The following is a 23,923-nucleotide window of genomic DNA, read 5'->3' as shown; positions in this document are numbered from 1 at the left end:
ATCATTTTATTTATAAACCATCCCATATGTAATCTGTGGTTTGTTTTTGTGTGTGCGTAAATAAAAGTAAGCGTGGTGTGTTTTGTAGCAAATTCAGCAAACTAGGTTTAAGTACAACACATGGTGGCGCTGTAAGCTAAGGCTTCGAAAAACAGACCTGCGGATGGTTACTGTTCTAGCAGTCATACAAACATCCAAGGGAGGATAATTCTTTACGGAATTACCTTGCGGCAGGAATTGACTCCCGGAGCGGACTGCCTAAAGACCAAACAGGCATTCAGATTCTAAAGACTTGTGGCGTTGGAGAAATGGAGGCTGAAAAGGAGCACTTTCCTAGACTAAGGCAAGTTCTTCTCTTTGTTTTGCTAGCTCACACTTGGGCGGAGCAGGAAGATTATCGTATTGCTGAAGAAACAGAGAGTGGTTCATTTGTGGCCAATCTAGCAAAGGACTTAGGGCTAGCGGTAAGAGAGCTCTCTTGGCGGAGGGCTCGGATCATTTTTACAGATGACAAAAAATATTTTCAGCTGAACCTTCAGACTGGAGATTTACGAGTAAATGAGAAACTGGATCGGGAGGAATTGTGTGGCTCCACTGAGCCTTGTGTACTGCAATTCCAAGTGTTACTGGAAGAACCTTTAGAGGTATATAGGTATAAGCTTTTGGTTACTGACATAAATGACAATTCCCCTGTGTTCCCAGAAGCAGAAATGATTTTGAAAATCATGGAAAATACTCTTCCAGGGACTGTGTTTCCCCTGAAAAATGCACAAGATTTGGATGTAGGGATCAATAATATTCAAAACTACATCATTTATCCCAACTCCCATTTCCACGTTTTTACACGCAATAGCGGTGAGGACAGAAAATACCCGGAACTGGTTCTGGACAAAGCGCTAGATCGAGAGGAGCAGCCTGAGCTTAGGTTAACTCTCCTGGCAGTAGATGGTGGAGTTCCTCCCAAAACTGGGACTGCCTTGGTCCTCATTGATATCTTGGACATCAATGATAATGCCCCTGAGTTTGTGCAGCCACTCTATCGTGTGCAGATCCTAGAAAACAGTCCTCTGGGATCTCTTATTGTCACTGTTTCAGCTAGAGATTTAGACACAGGAACAAACGGCGAAGTATTCTATTCATTCTTTTATGGCGATGAAGAGATTAGTAGGACATTTGCACTTAATGAACTCACAGGAGAAATTAACTTAATTAGGAAACTAGATTTTGAAAAAATTATGTCATATGAGCTGGATATTAAGGCCTCTGATGGGGCAGGTTTTTCTGGAAAATGCACTGTCATAATAGAGGTGGTGGATATAAATGACAACACCCCAGAACTGACGGTGGCTTCACTTATAAGCTCCATCCCAGAAAATTCTCCTGAGACCACGATAGCTCTTTTCAGTATTCAAGACCGAGACTCTGGGGACAATGGAAGGATGGTTTGTTCCATCCAGGAAGATGTTCCCTTCACTCTGAAACCTTCCGTTGAGAATTTCTACAAGCTAGTGACAGAAGGAGAGTTAGACAGAGAGAGCCAGGCTGAGTACAACATCACCATCACCGTCACCGACCTGGGGACCCCCAAGCTGAAAACCCAGCACAACTTAACAGTGACGGTGTCCGACGTCAACGACAACGCCCCCGCCTTCAACCAAAGCTCCTACACCCTGCGGGTCCGCGAGAACAACAGCCCCGCCCTGCACATCGGCAGCGTGAGCGCCACCGACAGAGACGCGGGCGCCAACGCCCAGGTCACCTACTCGCTGCTGCTGCCGCCCCACGACCCGCACCTGCCCCTGGCCTCGCTGGTGTCCATCAACGCGGACAACGGGCAGCTGTTCGCGCTCAGGGCGCTGGATTACGAGGCGCTGCAGGCGTTCGAGTTCGGCGTGCGCGCGGCCGACCGCGGCTCGCCCGCGCTCAGCAGCCAGGCGCTGGTGCGCGTGCTGGTGGTGGACGCCAACGACAACGCGCCCTTCGTGCTGTACCCGCTGCAGAACGGCTCGGCGCCCTGCACCGAGCTGGTGCCCAGGGCGGCCGAGGCGGGCTACCTGGTGACCAAGGTGGTGGCGGTGGACGGCGACTCGGGCCAGAACGCCTGGCTGTCGTACCAGCTGCTCAAGGCCACGGAGCCCGGGCTGTTCGGCGTGTGGGCGCACAGCGGCGAGGTGCGCACGGCCCGGCTGCTGAGCGAGCGCGACGCCGTCAAGCACAGGCTGCTGGTGCTGGTCAAGGACAATGGCGAGCCGCCGCTGTCGGCCAGCGTCACGCTGCACGTGCTGCTGGTGGACGGCTTCTCGCAGCCCTACCTGCCGCTGCCGGACGTGGCGGCGGCCGAGGCCCGGGCCGACCCGCTCACCGTCTACTTGGTCATCGCCTTGGCGTCGGTGTCGTCGCTCTTCCTGGTGTCGGTGCTGGTGTTCGTGGCGGTGCGGCTGTGCAGGCGGAGCCGGGCGGCGTCGGGGGGCGGCTGCTCGGTGTCGGAGGGCCAGTTTGCGGGCCACCTGGTGGACGTCAGCGGCACGGGGACCCTGTCCCACAGCTACCAGTATGAGGTGTGTCAGGGGAGAATCTGGGACCAGGGAATTTAAGTTTTTGAAGTCTGTTGTCTCCACCCAACAGAGGTCTGTGAACAATGTGGAGGAAAACTCAAATTTTGTAAATAGGTTTGGATTCAGTTAGGAATTTGGGTGAAGGAATTTGGGTTCTTTCTGAATATGATAGGTCTCCATTACTGTTTTTGGTCAGTATAGAATTTCTTGGGTGATTTGCTGATTCCATATTCCTGTTAAGGCGATTAGAAATATTCTTTGAGTATATACTCATATTTACTCTCTTTTTATCATTTCTATTTTGATGGAGACAAAGAATTTTCAACTTCATTGCATTACTGAAAAGTCATGAACATGTGTTGAGTTTATCAACCTTTCATTATCAAGCACTGTTGATTGAAGAGGACCCAGCCCCATCCTCTATTTGATAGTTATATGGAGACTCTAAATTTTTGATGTTGCAGTTACTTAGAAAGCACCATGATATTAATATAATGAAGTATTAGTATAGCTTCTGTGTAATCTGATACTAAGCCTACTTGTCTTAAATTTTTAAATGGAGAAATGTCTGCAAAAATTGCATGTTTTTGTTTCACAGTAGTATTAAATAGAAAGGTTACAATTTCTCCCATACTTAAGGGCTTTTCCTCTATATCAACCTTCAGTATACCATATATATGAGTATTGTCAAAAGATTATTAGTTATTTCAAGATATTTAAGTGATAGATCCCTTGTGGTATCTGTCTAGCTCACGCCATAATTTTCAGGAAACTTTTCTCTTCAGAAGAAGTGCATGGTTGCAGCCATGTTTATTTTATTTGACCCATTTCCCTCTGTCTTCAGACAATCAGACAAGATGATATTGCTAATCTAAACTGAGTAAATCTCTTTTGTTTAAAAAATAGCTTTAGAAATCAGATCTAAAATATTTTCTGTTAGGAACTTAACAAGAAAGTAGTAACGTGTTGGCTAAATACATGGAAGGAAAAACAGAAAGTCAGTGCACTTAGAGACAAGAAGAAAGGAGATGCCTAAAAAGTAACATTATGGATTTTCAGGTCCCTCCCAAGTCTGCTTTCTCCCCTGGCTTTTTGGAAACAAGTATGTGGGCTTTTAAGAAATCTCCCTTTAATTATGATAACCACATGGATTTTTCCCTTGTCAAAAGCATGTTTAGATTCTTGCATGGATAGAACTTTACTCTTCATTGGAGATTTTTAAATTGGGGTTTTTATACTAGTATAATACTATTTGGGATCAAAAGTTTGTGGATTAGTAGTCTGTAAGGGACAAGCATAGATAGGCTTTGGTTAAAATATATGATTTTGAGAAGAACTGATGGCTATTTTAAAATTTTACAGTTTTTTTAAAAAGATTTTATTCATTCATTCATTCATTCGACAGAGATAGAGACAGCCAGCGAGAGAGGGAACACAAGCAGGGAGAGTGGGAGAGGAAGAAGCAGGCTCATAGTGGAGGAGCCTGACGTGGGGCTCGATCCCGTAACACCGGGATCACACCCTGAGCCGAAGGCAGACGCTTAACCGCTGTGCCACCCAGGCTCCCCTACAGTTTTTTGAGTGTCTTATGGAAATTCTTTGAAAATTATCCTATGTAAGAAAGTTTTGAATATTATTACTGTCATAATAGCATTAGTGTGAAATAACATTGACAATGTAAAATGTGTTCTAAAAGAGATGTATACTTTAGGATCTTTATAGCCTGGCATTTATGTTCTGTTTTTTTTTTTTTTTAAGAATCTGTTCCATTACATAGGGGATGCCAGAGTATTTTGCCATTTAATGAAAAACATTTAGATCATTCTGAAGTATTGCAAATTACTTTTCAAAAGAGCATAGAAAATGGCTACTTGGAAACATGGTGTTTGGTTTATCCAGCTCATATACTGTACTAGGATCCCAGCAAAAAAGGGGGCTTCTACATTAGGAGGAGAATCCATCTATCAGAATTTTAAAATTAATTGTGATTTATTGATTGATCTATTAAACAAATATCGGTTGAGCATCTACCATGTGCCAGGGACTATTCTAGATGTTGGGAGATGCGGACATGAACAAAACAAAGATCTCAAGCACAAGAAAGACACAGAAAAGAAAATATTAAATATGGACATATATGCTATATCAGATAAATGTTATGGAGGAAAAGCAGGGTAAGAGATATAGGAAAGCCCTCATATGCACTTTCCCATAGTTTGAAAGTCTTATAAAATCATAATTCTCTGACCTGATGTCAAATGATATCATAAACTAGTTAACTGGTAGCTTTTTCTTTGATGTGATTCAACTAATGGGAACCGCCGTTCTGTCACATACACTGCCTAGAATTTGAAAGAAAATCTAGAGGAATTCGTCCTTTTTGCTGAGGGAATTTTAAGAAATCGCATAGGTATATACTGTTATTTTCACAACATGATTTATCACAATTGTCTTCTTTCACTTCTCAACTTTCCTAGTGCCTCACCCAGACTACAGGTTGTAAAAAGTAGGGATCATGTTTGGGTTGTTCACTGATCTATCAGAACTGAGTACATAGATACCAATAACACTTCTTTGAGTGAAGGAATGAATAATTATAATTACATGGTTTTCTGATTACATCACCTCCTTCAAACCATTTTCAAACTCCTAATAGCCCCTGGATTATCAGAGAATACAACTGTAGCGATTCTTTTGGAAGACAACGCATGGTGGCGCTGCAGGCTAAGGCTTAAAAATTTTTTTTTAAAAGCCCAGGAACTGCTACGAACTGTACTTCCGATTTATAGCTGAAAACAAAAGCCTGTACGCAGAGTTCAGGACCAGTACGTCGTGCTACTCACCAACATTTCCGGACAGGTAACCGAGAGATCCATCACTGCCTAAGGTAGAACTGGGCCCTGTTTCTGAAAAGGCATTTGTGGAAGTAAAGATGGAGGCCGGAGGGGAGTGCTTTCCTAAACAAAGGCAAGTCCTGATTCTCTTTCTCGTGTTGGGAGTGGCTCTGGCAGGCTGGGAATCTCGTCGCTATTCCGTGATGGAGGAAACCGAGAGTGGCTCGTCTGTGGCCAACCTGGCCAAGGACCTGGGGCTGGGAGTGGGTGAGTTAGCAGCGCGAGGAGCCCGGGTGGTCTCTGAGGATAATGAACCCCGCTTGCAGCTTGATCTGCGGACCGGGGAGTTGATATTAAATGAGAAACTGGATCGGGAGGAGATGTGTGGCCCCACAGAGCCATGTGTAATGCATTTCCAAGTGTTACTGAAAAAACCATTGGGAGTATTTCGAGCTGAGCTACTGGTGAGAGACATAAATGACCATTCTCCAGAGTTTCCTGAAGGAGAAATGACTCTGAAAATCTCAGAGAATAGCCCCCCTGGGACCGTGTTTCCTCTGAAAAAAGCCCAGGACTTGGACGTGGGTAACAACAACATCCAAAATTACAGTATCAGTCCCAACTCTCATTTCCATGTTTCTACCCGCACCCGGGGGGATGGTAGGAAATACCCAGAACTGGTACTAGATAAAGAGCTGGATCGCGAGAAGCAGGCGGAGCTCAGATTAACCCTCACAGCGCTGGATGGCGGCTCTCCACCCCGGTCTGGCACCGCGCAGTTGCGCATCTTGGTCTTGGACGTCAATGACAATGCCCCTGAGTTTGCAAAGACACTCTACCAGGTGCAGGTTCCAGAGAACAGCCCTGTGGGCATGCTAGTTGTCAAGGTCTCCGCTAGAGATTTAGACACTGGGACAAATGGGGAGATATCTTATTCCTATTTTTATAGTTCTCAGGAGATAAGCACAACTTTTGAGCTAAACAATCTTTCAGGAGAAGTTCGACTAATTAAAAAACTAGATTTTGAAACAAGATCTTCATATGAGCTGGAAATAGATGCGTCTGATGGTGGGGGGCTTTCTGGAAGATGCTCCGTCTCCATTGAGGTAGTGGATGTTAACGATAACTACCCAGAAATAACTATTTCATCACTCACCAGTCCCATTCCTGAAAATTCTCCTGAGACAGAAGTGGCCCTATTTAGAATTCGAGACCGAGACTCGGGGGACAACGGAAGGATGATTTGCTCCATCCAGGATGATCTCCCCTTCCTCCTGAAACCATCAGAAGAGAATTTCTATACTCTGGTTACAAATGGGGCGCTGGACAGAGAGAGCAAAGCCTTATATAATATCACTATCACCGTCACCGACCTGGGGACCCCCAAGCTGAAAACCCAGCACAACTTAACCGTGACGGTGTCCGACGTCAACGACAACGCCCCCGCCTTCAGCCAAAGCTCCTACACCCTGCGGGTCCGCGAGAACAACAGCCCCGCCCTGCACATCGGCAGCGTGAGCGCCACCGACAGAGACGCGGGCGCCAACGCCCAGGTCACCTACTCGCTGCTGCTGCCGCCCCACGACCCGCACCTGCCCCTGGCCTCGCTGGTGTCCATCAACGCGGACAACGGGCAGCTGTTCGCGCTCAGGGCGCTGGATTACGAGGCGCTGCAGGCGTTCGAGTTCGGCGTGCGCGCGGCCGACCGCGGCTCGCCCGCGCTCAGCAGCCAGGCGCTGGTGCGCGTGCTGGTGGTGGACGCCAACGACAACGCGCCCTTCGTGCTGTACCCGCTGCAGAACGGCTCGGCGCCCTGCACCGAGCTGGTGCCCAGGGCGGCCGAGGCGGGCTACCTGGTGACCAAGGTGGTGGCGGTGGACGGCGACTCGGGCCAGAACGCCTGGCTGTCGTACCAGCTGCTCAAGGCCACGGAGCCCGGGCTGTTCGGCGTGTGGGCGCACAGCGGCGAGGTGCGCACGGCCCGGCTGCTGAGCGAGCGCGACGCCGTCAAGCACAGGCTGCTGGTGCTGGTCAAGGACAATGGCGAGCCGCCGCTGTCGGCCAGCGTCACGCTGCACGTGCTGCTGGTGGACGGCTTCTCGCAGCCCTACCTGCCGCTGCCGGACGTGGCGGCGGCCGAGGCCCGGGCCGACCCGCTCACCGTCTATTTGGTCATCGCCTTGGCGTCGGTGTCGTCGCTCTTCCTGGTGTCGGTGCTGGTGTTCGTGGCGGTGCGGCTGTGCAGGCGGAGCCGGGCGGCGTCGGGGGGCGGCTGCTCGGTGTCGGAGGGCCCGTTTGCGGGCCACCTGGTGGACGTCAGCGGCACGGGGACCTTGTCCCACAGCTACCAGTATGAGGTGTGTCTGAGGGAAGGATCTGGGACCAATGAGTTCAAATTCTTGAAGCCTATCTTCCCCAGTATTCTGAGCCAGGACCTTGGGAGTAAGTCAGAGGGAAGTCCAACCTTCCGGAATAGTTTAGGTATCTGAAACTTTCCTGTTTACTTTTCCATCAGTTTTGTCTCCTTCACCTTTCTGTTTCTTTTTTTAATCCAGTAGTAATTTTAGTTGTACTTTCCCCCTTTCTTTTCCATAGTAAATTTACTGTGTTTGTTGGCCTGATTATCCTATGATTATTTTTCCAATTATTGTAGTATTAGTAGAAATTCTATATCAGGAAATTCATATTTCTGATTAAAATTTTCATGCTTGTTCCTAAAGAATATGAAAATTAACCTCTCAGAATAAACAATTCTTATTTTCAAAGTATCTTACTAACGATATGACACTACTTAAGAGTGCCTGATTCCTGGGGCGCCTAGCTGGCTCAGTTGGTTAAGCAACTGACTCTTGATCACAGCACAGGCTTTGATCTCAGGGTTGTGAGTTCAAACCTGTGTTGGGCTCCATGCTGGGTGTGGAGCCTACTTAAAAATGAAAGAATGTGTGATTTCTTTTTACATACTCATTTTTAAATTACTGGAAGCCTTTTAGGTTTTATTAGTAACACACCTATGACTTTTGCATAGCCCCTTACGTGTTTGAGGTGGAATCAATTTGTATTTACCCATGCCCAGTTTTTCCAAGCCCTTTTTTGTTGTTTTACAAATAGACAGCAATGTGTATGTTTTCATGCTATTTATTTCAAAAAGTCACACTTGTAAGCATTAGATTTTCATTCTGAGATACATGTCACATCATGAAAATATATCTTTATCATGCATTCTTTCTCAGAAATTCATGTTGAAAAAACATATGGGTTCTTACATGTAACTTAAGTTATGATCCTGATAAGAGTCCAGATAGATTTACTGATACCCAGATTGTATTTACGGTGTTTTTATATTCTAACAGCTCTAGTGCCAGGTAAGGCATTGCTTGCAATTATCTGCTATGATTGCAGAGTAGTTCTCAAGTGGCTTCCAAGTTCTAGGCCTAGAGAAGCTTTTGATGGCACAACATGCCAATATCTACTTGCCTTTGGATGATGACATTGTACTTGTTGTAGGGATTTGAAAGAATATATATTGCATAATTAATATTAGTTAACCAAAGAAAACTTACTAAAGGATATGTTGGTGAGGGTGTTGAATGATTTGAAGACGTAATCAGCTCTATTGTCAGGATTCCTCTATCTCCAGGAAGCCTCTTAATTTTGCAGATGCTATGGAATGGTGTGGTAGACAGAATAAACGCTCCCTAAAGACATCGGCATCCTAATTCCTGGAACTTGTAAGATATTAAGCCATATTGTAAAGGGGAATTAAGGTTCAGATGGAATTAAGGTTGCTAATTAGTTAACCCGAAAATGGAATATCCCAGATGCTCTTTGTGGGCCTGATTCATCAGCTGTAAGGCCTTAAGAGCAGATCCGAGTTTTCCCTGAAATAAAGAAGAAATTCTGCCTGTGGGCAGGGGCTTCAGCTCGTGTGCCAGAGTTCCAGCCAGCCCTTTAATTGCCTGTCCTACAGATATTGGACTTGCCTAGCCAGCTCCCACAATTGAGTAAGTCACTTCCTTGCAACAAATCTCTCATTATGTATCTCCTGCTGGTTCTGTTTTCCCAGTTGAACCTCAAATGATACAGGTTTTGGTACATGGAAGTGGACTACTACTGTAACAAATAACTAAAATCATAGGAGTTGTTTTGGAACTCGAAGGTAGGTAGAGGCTGGAGGATTTTGAAAAGCGTGATGGAAAAATACATTGCTTTGAAAAGTAGAAATATGGATATTAACAAGTCTGCTATCAAAGTCTCAAAAGGAAGTAAGGAGCATGGTGGAGAAAACATATGTTGCCATATGGAATACCTACCTAAATCAGGGTGCCTGGGTGGCTCAGTAGGTTGTGTCTGACTTGGTTTTGGCTCAGGTCATGACCTCAAAGTCGTGAGATCAAGCCCCACGTCAGGCTCCAGGCTGAGCTTGGAGCCTGCTTAAGATTCCTTTTCTCCCTCTCCCTCTGCCCCCTGCCCTCACTCTCCAGTGCCAGCGCTCTGTCTCTCTCTCTTCAAACAAAACAAAACAAAAACAAAACAAAAAAACCCAAAAAACCCCTATATCATTGTAAAGAGAATGCTGGTAGAAATATGGATGTTGAAGTCACTGATGGTGAGGGATCAGACAGAAATGAGGTGCGGCCCGGGTTCTTCTTGCTGCTTATAATGTGAGAGGAATGGAATAGATGGAGGGAAGAACTGTTAAGCTTTTAAAAGGGACTAGAATTTGGTAATGTGGTAAATTCTTTGACTATTCAGATTGCACAAAGGGCTCAAATAAGGGAAGTATGTTCTAGATTGAAAGCCAAGGGGTCATAGGACAAACTTCTGCTAGTGCCTTGAAAGGATTAAAAGAGCATTCAGTCACACAGCAGGTTCTTTAAAGAGGTTAGGCATGTGATTCATGGAAATTCCAGCAGAAGTCAGGAACAGACATGAGATTACCCAGGAAAGAACGGTGAAGCAACCTATTGTCAAGGAGAGAGAATCCCTGTGACATACACAAGGGACTCAGAAAGTTCTTGAGACTGTTATACCAACAGAAGCATTAGCAGCTTGAATTGAAGAGACAGAATGATATAAAAGAAACCTATTGTACTGAACAATTCTATAAGCCAGAAATGATTGAAAAAAAATACTAGCCAAAAAATATACTACCGTTTCATGAAAAAGGAAGGATGGCTCATAAGACAGAGCCTGGAGCCCAGAGTGTGGAGGTCCAAACCCAGGCCTTGAAAGGAAAGAGAGTTTTCCTGGATGGATTTCAACATTTCTTGGGGCGTATGACTATTTCTACTTCTATTTTCTGTTTTTGAAGTGGAATGGCTATTAACTGTTACCCTGTGCCTATCCCACCATGATATAGTTTGGAGAGCAGAAAATTTGTTTAGTTTCACTGGTCCACAGATGGAGAGCAATTATGCCCAGGATGAGTAGTACCTAGGGTTTCACCCATACCTAATTTAGATGATATAAATAGTGAAATTTTGAGTTTTTAATGAAATTTAGATGAAATTATGAACTGAGTTGATACTGTAATGAATGAGATCTCTGGGGACCTTCAGTATATATATATATATATATATATATATATACTCAATATATATATATATATATTTACGTGGGATGAATGTAAATCTTTGGGGGCCGGAGAGTGGACTTCGGGTAAGGAGAATAATGGTCCTACAAAGGATCAGAGTCCTAATCTCTGGAAATGTATCATTTGCTATGTGGCAAAGAGGAATTGGATTTGATGATAGAAAAAAGGTTAATGATCAGCTGACCTCAAAGAGATTACCCTAGATTATCCAGGTGGGCCAATGTAATCACGAGGGCCCTTAATAAGAGGTTGTAGAAGCAGAAGAGTCCATGTCAGAGTGATGTTTTACTGACTTTGGAGATGGAAGGGAGCCTCCAGTGAAGGCATGCGGGCAGGCACTAGAAGCTAGAAAAGGCAAAGATGAATTCTCCATTAGGGCCCCCATAAAGGAACACAGCCCTACCTTAAATGTAGCCCAGTGAGACCCATTTTAGACTTGACCTCTAGAGCTATAAGATTATAATAAACTTGTGTTTTTAAGCCACAAAGTTTGTGGTAATTTGTTATAGCAGTGATCAGAAACGAATACAAATGACTTCTTAAAAAGCCATTTCTGAACCCATTTTTCTTTGCCTGCCCCTACTCTTGGCCAAAATATTCACGTTCCCATAATCTCTTGCAGGTCGGAGTATCCTAGCACTCAGCTATTGCTAGTGCTTTAAAAGTGCAATGGGGGCATTATGCTTAAGGGAAATTGTTTCTTTCCTTTTTTATTTTTAGCTTTTTCTTTTTCCTTTTTAAATTGAAGTAGAGTTGATACACAATGTTATATTAGTTTCAGATGTACAACATAGTGATTTAACAACTCTACATTATGCTTTGTCATCACAAGCGTAGTTACCATCTCTCACCTTACAACACTGCTACTATACCGTATTCCACCGCATTCCCTGTGCCATACCTTTCATGCACATGAATTACACATTCCATAACTGGAATCCTGTCTCCCACTCCCCACTCTTCTTCACCCATTCTGCTCATTCCCTCTGGCAAACACCGGTTTGTTCCCTGTATTTGTGTCTCTTCTTATTTCTGGGGTTGGTTTGTTTGTTTGGCGTTGGTTTTTTTTTTTTTTTTTTAGATTCTACATGTAAGTGAAATCATATGGTATTTGTCTCTGTCTGACTTATTTCACTTAGCTTAATACCCTTAGGTCCATCCATGTTGTTGCAAAGGATGAAATCTCATTCTTTCTTATGGCCGAATAATATTCCATTGTATATTTATACCACATCTTCTTTATCCATTCAGCTATTGATGGACTCTTAGGTTGCTTCCATACCTTGGCTATTGTAAATAATGCTGCAGTAAACATAGAGGTGCATGTATCTTTTCGAATAGTGTTTCTGTTTTCTTTGGGTAAATAACCAATGTGTAATTACTGGATTGTATGGTATTTCTTTTTTTTTTTTAAGATTTTATGTATTTATTTGAGAGAGACAGAGAGAGAGAGCTCATAAGTGTGGGGAGGGGCAGGGGAAGAGGGAGAAGCAGACTCCCCACTGAGTGCAGAGCCCCATGCAGGGCTCAATCCCAGGACCCTGACATCATGACCTGAGCTGAAGTCAGACACTTAACCGACTGAGCTGTGCAGGTGCCCCTATATGGTATTTCTATTTTTAATTTTTTGAGGAAACACCATGCTGTTCCACAGTGGTTGCACTAAGTTGTATTCCTTCCAGTAGTGCAGGAGAGTTCCCTTTTCTCCACATCCTTGCCAACACTTGCTATTTCTTGTCTTTTTGATACCAACCATTCTGAGAGGTATAAGGTGACATTTCATTGTGGTTTTGGTTTGCATTTCCCTGATGATTGGTGATGTCAAGCGTCTTTTCATATGTTTATTGGACATCTGTATGTCTTCTTTGAAAAAATGTCTTTTGAGGTCCTCTGCCCATTTTTAAATTGGATTATTTGTTTTTTGGTGTTGAGTTGTATGGTTTTTTGAGAGAGAGAGAGAGGGAAAGGAAGGAAGGAAGGAAAGAAGGAAAGAAGGAAAGAAGGAAGGAAAGAAGGAAAGAAGGAAAGAAAGACAAGCAAAGAAAGAAAGAAAGACAAATGTGCCTGGTAGAAGGATCAGAAATTCCTGCAAGAGCCTGACCCAGGGCTCCATCTCACAACCCTGAGATCATGACTTGGGCTGAAACTAAAAGTGACAAGCTCAACCAACTGAGCCACCCAGATGCCCTGAGTTGTATAAGTTCTTCATATATTTTGAATACTAACCCCATATTGGATATATCATTTGCAAATGTCTTTCTCCCATTTAGTAGGTTGCCTTTGTTGTTGTTGATGATGGTTCCCTTTGCTGTGCAAAAGCTTTTAATTTGGGTAAAATTAAGGCAAATATTTTTCAAAGGGCTAGTCTGAGGTGGCATGTTCCTAGGGTCTTTTGCCCATTTTCCTTTTTCATAACCAGCGTGGGTATTGGGGAGTAAGCCAGCAGCCAGCTTGCAGCCATGAGATGAATACTCTGATCTGCCGTGGCTGACTTTATATTTTTATTCAGTCATTTTAATCAGGCTAATACAAACATACACAAATAACTGAACTTTTTTTTTAAGTTTTATTTATTTATTGGACAGAGAGAGACACAGCAAGAGAGGGAACATCAGCAGGGGGAATGAGAGAGAGAGAAGCAGGCTTCCCACTGAGCAGGGAGCCTGATGCGGGACTCGATCCCAGGACCCCAGGATCATGACCTGAGCCGAAGGCAGATGCTTAATGACTGAGCCACCCAGGTGCCCCAATAACTGAGCTTTCAAAAGAATATTCCTGGCTAGTAGCAACCCAAAAGTTGAGTTGTGAAGAATAGAATGAAAAGTTGAACTGATAAGCTACTCTTTAAACCTGTGGGAGGGGCGTGCTGACAAAATGACTATGTTGTTTATGAAGTAACCCAGAACTGATTTCCATCTCAGGCAGGGAAGTAGAAGGGCCAAAAATTTTACTTAGTAAAATAAATTGCCAAAATATGTGTCCTGAAAATCTTCATAAGCATATCATTAATCTACATGTTTTGATAAAATGTGCCTGGTAGAAGGATCAGAAATTCCTAGCAATCTTCTCAATATACACAGAAGTGTGTTTTGTAACAAGCTCAGAGACCCCCATGTTAGTATCTGTTATTCCTCTCCCTATTACTTCACAAATATTTTACTGGTAAAGGGTGGAACTCGAAGCCATCTCCAAAGGATGAATACTTATGTCTTTCTCAAATTGACCTGGCATGCCTTGAAAAGAGCATTACTTCCAATTGATCAGCATAGTCATGAAAAAGCAATAAAAATCTTCCATGATGCACTAATGGTAATGCCTCGAGCAATTTTAGAACTCCACAGCTGCACCCAGAGTGTTTGTGTATCTGTGTGTGTTTGTATATGTGTGCATTTGAATATGTGTGGGAAGGAGTAGCTTTAGTAGATGGTGGAGATACCCAGCATGCACAGATATATACCAGAGTAACATTGCTTTTCCACATTATAAAGATATTTTTCCTTTAATGCATAAACATATGTAATAAACTTGGCATTAATAACATATTCTAGAAGAGATAATATTTGCAAACTAAAGGAATTTTCTTTTTGTAAATTTAACAATGCCAGCATTGTTGAATCTACATGTTTGATAGCCTTCTTGTCCTTGAAGGAGCATCCCAGGAGAGGAAACTATGCTGTAGGTATGGTCGTTTTCTCCCCCAGTGAGATCAGGAAACAGTAAAGTTGACATCAGGATGTGACAGGATGTGACATCAGGATGGATTAGGGTGAGGCCAAGTTGTGCAAGTATAGGGTTAGATGCTTTCTTTATCTAATATTTGGATATCTAATATTTGGATATAATATCTAATATTTGGATAGTTCATAATATATTGTTTTCATGAAGTTTTGTTTTTTTAGAATATTGCATTAAACAGTATCTATCTTTAATACTAAGTGTTGGAGAGATCCATTAATTTTCCTTCTGAGACACTTGCCTTACCCTAGTCCTGGTCCTATTGGTTGTTTCCAACTTGCAAGTTCAAGTGGTCATTATAGTACTAGTGATGCCATCACAACTGGAATCTGACCACCAAAATCTGAATCAAGTCCCCCTCCATTCTGAATATGGGATAGCAGCAGCAACAGTAGAAGAATACAAAGGTATCTAAGGAGATCCAATGAACTGGAGTCCTGCAGACTGGGAAGAGAAGAACACCTCTATGGCTGTGATTAACCAGGCAAATTGTTTTTCTTCCAGGTGGCATGCAGCTGTGTGAAAAATACATTTATTAGGTAGATTAAATTTGCTAATAATGTTGTTGAGAATTTTACATTTATGTTCATGAGGGATATCGATCTATATATTTTTTTCATATTATACTCTTATCAGGTTTAGTTTGAGGATTATACTGGTCTCATAACATGATTTGGCAGTTGTTTCCTCCTTTCTTTTATGAAAGAGTTTGTGTAAGATATATATTATTTCTTCTTTATGTATTTGATAGAATTTACCACAGAAACCATCTGTGGCTAACATTTTCTTTGTGGAAAAATTTCGAATTGCCAAATAAATTGTTTAAGTAGATATGCTATAATTCCAGTTTTCTGTTTCTTTTTGTGTCAGTTGGTAACATGTTTTTTAAACAATTTGTCCATTTTGTCTAAGATGTTAAATTTATTGACATGAAGTTGTTGGTAATATTTCTTTATCATCTTTTCAATCTGTTTAGGATCTGTAGTGATACCCCTCTTTCATTGTGGGTATTGGTAAAATACATTTTCTCTCCTTTTGTCTTTATCAATATTACTTTATCAGTATCAATTTTATTAATCTTTTTTTAAAAAAATCTTTTTCTTTGTCATTTTCCCATTTCTGTTTTCTGCTTCATTGATTTCCACTCTTATATTTTTATTTCTTTTTCTATACCTACCTTAGGTTTAGTTTTCTCTTTTTCTAGTTTCTCTGAAGGTTTGGTTCATTGACACTAAGCTTTTTTTTATAGATGAAAATACATAAATATATAACTTAAAGATTTCTTTCTGTGCATTACTCAAGCTGCGTTTCATGAATTTGGATACATGGTGGTTTTTTACTGTTCAGTTTGAATTTACTTATAATTTCCCTGTTGATTTCTTATTTGATCTATTGGTTAACTGGAAGTATGTTGCTTCATTTCCAAATATCCAGAGATAACATTTTCATATTCAAAATAACTCTGTTTTGCTCTAAGAACATACTCTGAATGATTTCAATCCTTTAAAACTTATTGGGTTTTGTTGTTATCCAACATATGGATTATCTTGATGAGTTTCTCATGTGTAGTTGAAATAAATGTGTGTGTAGCGTTCTGTAAATATCAATTAAACCAAGTTGCTTGATAATTTTAAATTTTCTTTATTCCCACCATTTTTTCCTGCTTGTTCTAACAATTACTGAGATAAAATGTTAAATTCTTAAATTATGATTGTGAATTGGTCTATTTCTCCCTTCAGGTGTAGCACTTTTTAAAACTTCATGTATTTTGAAGCTCTGTTATTAGACGTGCACATAGGTAGGATTATTTTATCTCCTTGATGAATTGACACTAATTATTATGAAGCATCCCTTTTAGTCTCTGGTAATACTGTTAATCTGATAATAAAATCACCCCCATATTTCTTTTTTTTTTTTTAAAGATTTTATTTTTTTATGTGACAGAGAGACAGCCAGTGAGAGAGGGAACACAAGCGGAGGGAGTGGGAGAGGAAGAAGCAGGCTCCCAGGAGAGGAGCCCAATGTGGGACTCGATCCCACAACGCCAGGACCACGCCCTGAGCCAAAGGCAGCTGCTTAACGACTGCGCTACCCAGGCGCCCCACCCCCATATTTCTTATGCTTAGGGTTCATTTGATATCTTTTTTCCCTCCTTTTACTTTCTCATTCTGTCTTTATATTTTAAATACAACTTACATAAACTGCAGAGAGTTGGATTTTGTTTTTTATCCAGTCTTGTCATTTCTGCCTCCTAATTGGAGAGTTTGTCCCATTTATATTTAATATAATTATTTATATGATTGTGTCTATGGCAATTTTTTTTAAGATTCTATTTTTTTTAAGTAATCTCTCCACCCAATGTGGGGCTCATACAGCCCCTAGATCAAGAGTCACATGCTCCACCAGATGAGCCAGCGAGGTGCCCCTATTGTAACTTTTTGGTACCATCTGTTTTCATTCCTTTGTTTCTTGTTTACTGGATTTGATTTTTGTTTTGTTTGTTTTTGCTTAATTGTGTATTTTTTTGTATTCCATTTTATGCACTAAATTGACTTTTTACCCATAACATTTTGGGGGGTATTTCATCAGAGAATAAGAAGATACAGCCTTTATCAACACAGTCTACCTTGAATTAGCATTATGTCACTTCACCATCAATGTGGAAAAACTTCCTATTAGGTAATCCGCATCGTTTTCTGTCATGACACAGAGGATCAGCACAAGACATAGGAGAGGTATGTAAGAATTCATATGGTGAAGAACCTCTGTAAGTAGAATCAAATTGGAAAATATTTGAAAAATACCTTAATATGTAATGTGTAGAAGATATTCCATGCTAGAGAGAAATATAATGAGGATAATCAGTGTGAGAAAAACTTCAGCCAGATTTCAAATTTAAATGTGCACAAAAGAACTCATACTGAAGAGAAATGCTATGAATTCAGTAGATGTGAGAAAATAGTAATTAATCATTCGTTAAAACACATGGGATCACACACTGACACAAACCCTATCAATCTAAGGACAGTAAAGAGCCCTTCAGCTGTTCTTTGTATTGTAGGACTCACATGAAAATTCACACTGGAAAATAATATACAAAATGTGGGAAAGCCATTATCCGTTCTTCATCCATTCCTGTACATGTAAAACTCATGTGGAGATAAGCCTTATTTCATATAATGCAAAAAATGTTAAAAAGAAACCTTCCATTTTTTTCATCTCTTAGAAAAATGTAGACAATCTCACTGAAGAGAAATACTATGAAGATAAAAAATGTGGAAAAAAATCTTCAGTTGTCCCTCATCCTTTAGAGACATGTGAGAACTCATACCTCCTTTGACTGTAGAAGGGTATGAGAAAGTCTTTACTTCTTGTACAACCCTTACTGTACCTGTAAGATTCACATTGAGGTGAAGCCTTACGAATATAAGAAATGTAGGAAAACCTTCATTTATTCCTGAAAGCTTACTCTACAGGTGAGAAAACATATCAAAAAGGATCTCTATACATATAAGAAATGTGGGAAAGGCTACAGTTTCCCTTCTCCCTTTAATAACCACAAGCACTGGAGAGAGGCCTTATAATTGTAAACAATGTGACAAATCCTTTCGTTTTTTGTATTTTACTGTACATATGAAAATGTACATTGGAAGAGAAACAGTGAATATATGAAATGCAGTAACTTCTGCCTTCTCATCTCTTAGGTCATGAGAACTCATACTAGAGAGAAGTCATATTAATATATGGATTGTAAGAAAGTCTTGTATCTAATTCCTTCAGGGTCTTGTGAAAATTCACATTGGAGAGAAAGCATACAAGTGTAAGAAATGTGGGAAAGTGTATTTCTTAACACTTCAGTGCTTATTTGAGAACATACCCACTGAAGAGAAACTATATAAATTTAAAGAATGTGGAAAACCTTTCACATCTTTCTCATTCCTTAGTCAGCTAGCGAGAACTCATACTGTGGTATGAAGAATGTGGAAAATCTTTTAGACAAAGACATGGGAAAAGTCACATTGGAGAGAAACCCAATGAATGTGATCAATGTGGGAAAGCCTTCAGGTGTGTCTAATCTTTTATTATGCATAAGGAAATTCACACTGGAGGAGAAATCTTTAAAATGTTGTAAATATGGAATTGTTTTATCAGTGTCTCATCTTTGAAGTGACTCCTAGCTCATAATTTCTACTTTGTGTTTTCCAATATAAGCCGTTATGAAATAACCATTGCTCGCATTGTACATGTAGCTGTATCATACAACTTATGATATGTTATTTTCAGTATGTTTCATTAATATGTATTGTATCATTTCTGTTATGAAGTCTCCTTAGACTTACATAAAGTGTTTTTAGCATGTAAGTGTATTTGAAATTAGTTTTGTTACTGTTTCTAATTAATTCCCATTCCCGTATGTAATGCATGTGGTCATTGTGATATTGCCTCTGGTACTTGTTGGGATAAGTTATTGATCTTTACTGTTGAGAGATCTGCAGCATTTTTGTAGCTAATGTAGTGTACAACCAGTTGTTTTGGTCGATAAATAGTTGATGTAAGTAAAAAATGGGCAAAGTTATCAAAAAGAATGGTATTATTAGACTTGGTAATTTCATCCTTTGTGCTTTGTTCCTCCAAGTTGGACACAATACTTCAAGTTGAAGAGAGAGCCCTTGCAACCATAAGAGTGAAAGCTAAGGGTAATGATGATTGTGCTGGATTGTGTTAAATGAGACTTAGAACCACATTTTCCAGACTCTTATTTGCTATATGGTTGTAAGTTAGAATTGGACAAGAGGAACCTGCATGACATTTGGAATGCAAAGTGAGAAGAAGCCATTAACCTCAAAAGGATGTGGAAGTAGCAGATTGACAGATCCAGAACTGTTCAGAAGTTCCATACTTCAAGCTTGACTTCCTAACTATTGGCTTTGTTGAACATCAGCCCTGAGCCAATCACTAAGCGCCTAACTTCAGTTCCCTCAGAGGTGGCAGCTTCCACAAACATCTCCATGATCTCACCTTTCAGAGTCCTACTCTGGTGGCTACATGTGCACAGCTGTTTGGATTTCCAACACAGTCAAACCTGCCTATTCTCACTGCTGTTTCATGATATCATGATTAGAGACTTTCTCCAATCCTCTGACTCCCTTTTCCCCACATTGTGAAAAGTATAATTTCTGTAGTGAGCACATAGTTCAAAAACAATATAAACAAATAAGTGAATTTGTTCCCCTTTTGCATTGTTATGTGGCTACACTATCCTTGTACTGCCTGTTTCTGGACCCTTCCAAGAGAGAAATAAGCACCTTGCTAATTTGTGGGTCATGTTGTGAGAATTTTATGTCACTCAAAACTGAATAAAATCCAAAATGATAAACATAGTATGTGTTAAAACAATCAATCAATGTAATTCATCATTTAACAACATAAAGGAGGACATTTATGTGATCATCTCAATGCATAGGAAGTCTTTGAAAAATTCAGAATGCACTTTGTGAAAATTTTCAACACTCTAGAGGATGGGAACATCCTCAGTGTGGTAAAGAATGTCTATAAAAATCCTACTACTAACATCATACTCAATGGTGAAATAGTGAATGCTTCCCCATAATACTAGAGATAAGCAAGAAAGTTATCACTGTTCTGCTCAACATTATAAAGAAGGGTCTAGTCAATGGAAAAATGCAGGAAAAATAAATAAAAGTCACAGATACTTAAAATATTTGTCTTTATTTACAGATGACATAATTGCATATGTTGAAAATCCTGAAGAACCTACTGGGACTGAGTAGATTTAGCAGGGTTGAGGATACAAGATGGATTTGTAAAAATTGATTATATTTCCATATAACCGCACGCAACAAATGGGGAAAAAAGTTAAAAACTACCATTTGCAATAGCATCAAAAAATAAATAGGAATAGATTTAAGCAAAGATGTGCAAGACTTCTACACTGAAAATTATAAAACATTGCAAAGAGAAGTTGAGAAGATTTAAGTAAATGAAGAAATATGCCACGTTCATGGATTGGAAGACTCAAAATTATTAAGATGTCCATTACTACCAAATTGATCTCTGTAGAGATGCAATCCCAATCAAAATCCAACCAAATTTTTTTTTGTGTAGAAATTGGCGAGTGACAAGTCAACATACATATTTTCAAGACATCTTGTATAGCTGCAGTAATCAAGATGGTGAAGTATTGGCAAAAGCATCAATAAACTAAAAATTGAATTGAGTGTAATACTAATTATTTGAAGAGAAAATCAACATTTTTTCCCAATATCCTTATAAACTCATGGTGTTTATGGACTTAATTTGTTTTAATCAAGTATACATCTTTGGTCCACTTTTACTAATTAAATTATCTCAACTTGGCTGACAGGAAACTCCTTAAACTGACCCCTCTAGGATTTTGACCCAACCCATTATATTGAAAGCATCCTTGCTTTCTGGCCATAGCAAGAGGTCACAAAATTATTCTTTGTTATTGCTGATCCAGACATGAATTCAACTATCCTTACAAAGAGCTCTGGTTTCTTTTCATTGAGTAAAGGTGTTAGAGGACAAAATCTTGAGGTCCTGAAAAGTTGGAAGATTGAGAATAAGGAACTCTGAGTTAGAGGCATGTTGATGGACATATGAAAGTGAACATAAAGTGTGAAAATCTACATGTGCTAAGTTAATGATCACCAACGGGCATCCCACCAAGAAGAGTCGCTAAACATTGAAACAGACAAAATTATATATCTGTTTAACTTTAGACAGCCTCTTTCATTAGCCAGAACACTGCTAGCATGATGAGCACACAAACAAAGAGGCCACAGTGGCAAAGACGAAAGTGTCTGTGCCTCATTTACCAAGGCTGATCTAGCTGCTTCCATAGCCAAATGTCTAGCCTGCCAGCAATTGAGATCAACACTAAACTATTTATATGGCAGGAATGGCTTCAGTTACCATTGTTCCCAACAACCCACTTGGGGAATTTGTGCTTCCCATTTCTGAAGTCTGGGCTCTGCAAAGTTAAAAGCCCTTGTCCCTAAAGGGAAAAAAATTCCAGCAGAGAACATAGCAAGATCCCCAATATAATACAAGCTAAAGCAGTAACCTCAATCTTATGGTTTCCATGTGACCAGGGTCCAGCAGACAAGAAGAGAAGTGACCAACTTGACTCTGATCATCAGGAGGAAATAGGGCTGCTATCACACACTGGGGGCGAGGAAAATCTGTTTGGCACCCAGTGGACCCACTTGAGTGCCTCCTGGTACATATTTGCCCAGTTACTTTGGTGATTGGATATATGCAACAATCTTAGACTGAGAAGGGCATGATGATCAGATCTCTCAGGGATGAAGCTCTGGATTACACCACCAGGTAAGCTGGTGACACCAGCAGACATTCTAGTGGAGGGTTAGAAGAAACCTAAAGTGGGCAGTATGGAAGGGAGTTTTAACCCTGAAACCAGTTTCAGTAGTAGGGGCTGTAGGTCATCCTATTAAACTTTCTCTTCTAAGTTTCCCCCCAGGAAGAGGCCCATCGGAACCATGAAGGAGCTGCCTCCTAAATATATGTGAAGAGGATCTGAGTGGCACAGCAGGTGGACTGTAAGGACATGGAGATGCACCTCCCAGGTTCCCCTCCAATGAAGGACTTGTTTCTGGGAGTGCCAGGAGAGCCATCAGTGGCCATCCTTCAGCTGTCACGCCCATCCCAGGGTAAGCCATGTCTAATTCTGATCAAGGTGGAAATATACAGACCTGGCTATTTCAATCTAACACAGCACAACTCTAAAGGGCCATTTTTACTCCAGAGCTCCTCACTTTTCTGTCTGCTGAATCCTGCCTCATCACCTCATTTCCACAGGTGTTAATCTTAAAGAACTCCTTAGCAAACACTGTACACTCTAAGTCTATCTCAGTGTCTGCTTCCTAGAGATCCCAACTTAGTAACACAGCTCCTGGCTTGCTATTGGACCATGGTATAGACTGACCCCCTGACTATGGAATACTAAGTGAACATGTGATCTGAGATGCCTATAATTTACTAGATATTAGCTGATTCGTCAAACCATAAAACTGGTTTCATGTATAGCAGTTCTCCATCTTCAAGTGGAAGTAATAATACAAGTTCATACATGACAAGATCTAGAGAATATAAATACATTTCATGAGTGGATGGTTTAGACTGGCAGTGCTCTTACTGTTTCTGCATTTACCACTACTCTTTCAAACTACATCTATGGCCTTAGTGGGAGTGCCCTGTGATCAAATTACAGAAGATGGGAAATTTGAGCCTAACCTAGAAATATTTCCACACAGAAATCTGGCACAAGTCAGAAGAAGACCCCTAGAGAATTACATCCTGCAGGACTGGCCTAGAAAGGAAGGGAACTCCTCCTGATGGGAGAGAACTTCGAATGGTACACGTGATTGTTCATTTTCCTGGAAAGAAGGATGGCCAGAGGTATAGATTTACATTTATATTAGTTTTCTAGGGCTGCCATGCCAAAAGTACCACAAACTGGGTGACTTAAATAATGGAAATTTATCATCTCACAGTTTTGGAAGCCAGAGGTCTGAAATCAAGTTGCTAGCAGAGTTGGTTCCTTGTGAAGTCTGGTGGGAGCGGAGAATCTGTTCCAGGTCTCCTTCCTGGGCTTGTAGGCGGCATTCTTCTCCCTGCGTCTCTTCACAGTCTTCACTCCATGTGTGCCTGTGTCCAAATTTCCCCTTTTTATAAGGACATCAGCGATATTGGATTAGGGCCCAGCCTAATGACCTCAGTTTAACTTGATTACCTTTGTATTGTGAGGTACTGGGGGTTAGGATGCCAGTACATCTTTTTTAGGGAAGACACAACTCAACTCATAACAGCATTTATTCCTAAGCAGTAGCTAATGATTTGGCCTATATGTCATGGAATAGTAAGGAATACGATTAGAAGGTTGATAAGAAAGTCTGGTTATCATCTCTTGCTCCGAGCTTCTTTCAAGGTGTTAATGTAGTACTGTAGTTTCCTCATTACATAACCCACTTACTCTCTCCTTTAGCCGTAGCTACGGTTGTTCGTTTTCTCCATTTAACTTTAAAATTTCCCATACTTGGAAGGCACATTAAGTTTGGCCACTGTGCTGGTGTAGATCGCAGGCAACAATGCTAGTCTAGCAAGTGCTTCCCCAGTCCACTCCTGTTCACGTAGAATAA

At 41.1% G+C, this 23,923-nt stretch overlaps 2 protein-coding genes across 2 annotated transcripts; both read left to right on the top strand.

Annotated features, from left to right (window-relative positions):
- The first annotated feature begins 10 nt into the window (after positions 1–10).
- Positions 11–4,574, top strand: LOC123790234 (protocadherin beta-15-like). Its single transcript, XM_045794454.2, is given in 2 exon segments — positions 11–2,563; positions 2,565–4,574. Coding segments are annotated over 2 exon segments (2,376 nt in total). The 5' UTR covers positions 11–308; the 3' UTR covers positions 2,686–4,574.
- Positions 4,575–4,747: 173 nt separating this feature from the next.
- On the top strand, positions 4,748–20,101 carry LOC123790232 (protocadherin beta-15). The gene has a single exon (XM_087862203.1). The coding sequence runs from the start codon at positions 5,488–5,490 to the stop codon at positions 7,876–7,878; it is 2,391 nt and encodes a 796-aa protein (XP_087718329.1). The 5' UTR covers positions 4,748–5,487; the 3' UTR covers positions 7,879–20,101.
- The last annotated feature ends 3,822 nt before the right edge of the window (positions 20,102–23,923 follow it).

Source organism: Ursus americanus, chromosome 5, assembly GCF_024610735.1.
Source record: "Ursus americanus isolate L20-20 chromosome 5, mUrsAme1.1.p, whole genome shotgun sequence".
In the NCBI taxonomy this organism is placed as follows: Eukaryota; Metazoa; Chordata; class Mammalia; order Carnivora; family Ursidae; genus Ursus; species Ursus americanus.
This window is presented reverse-complemented; position numbering and strand designations above follow the sequence as displayed.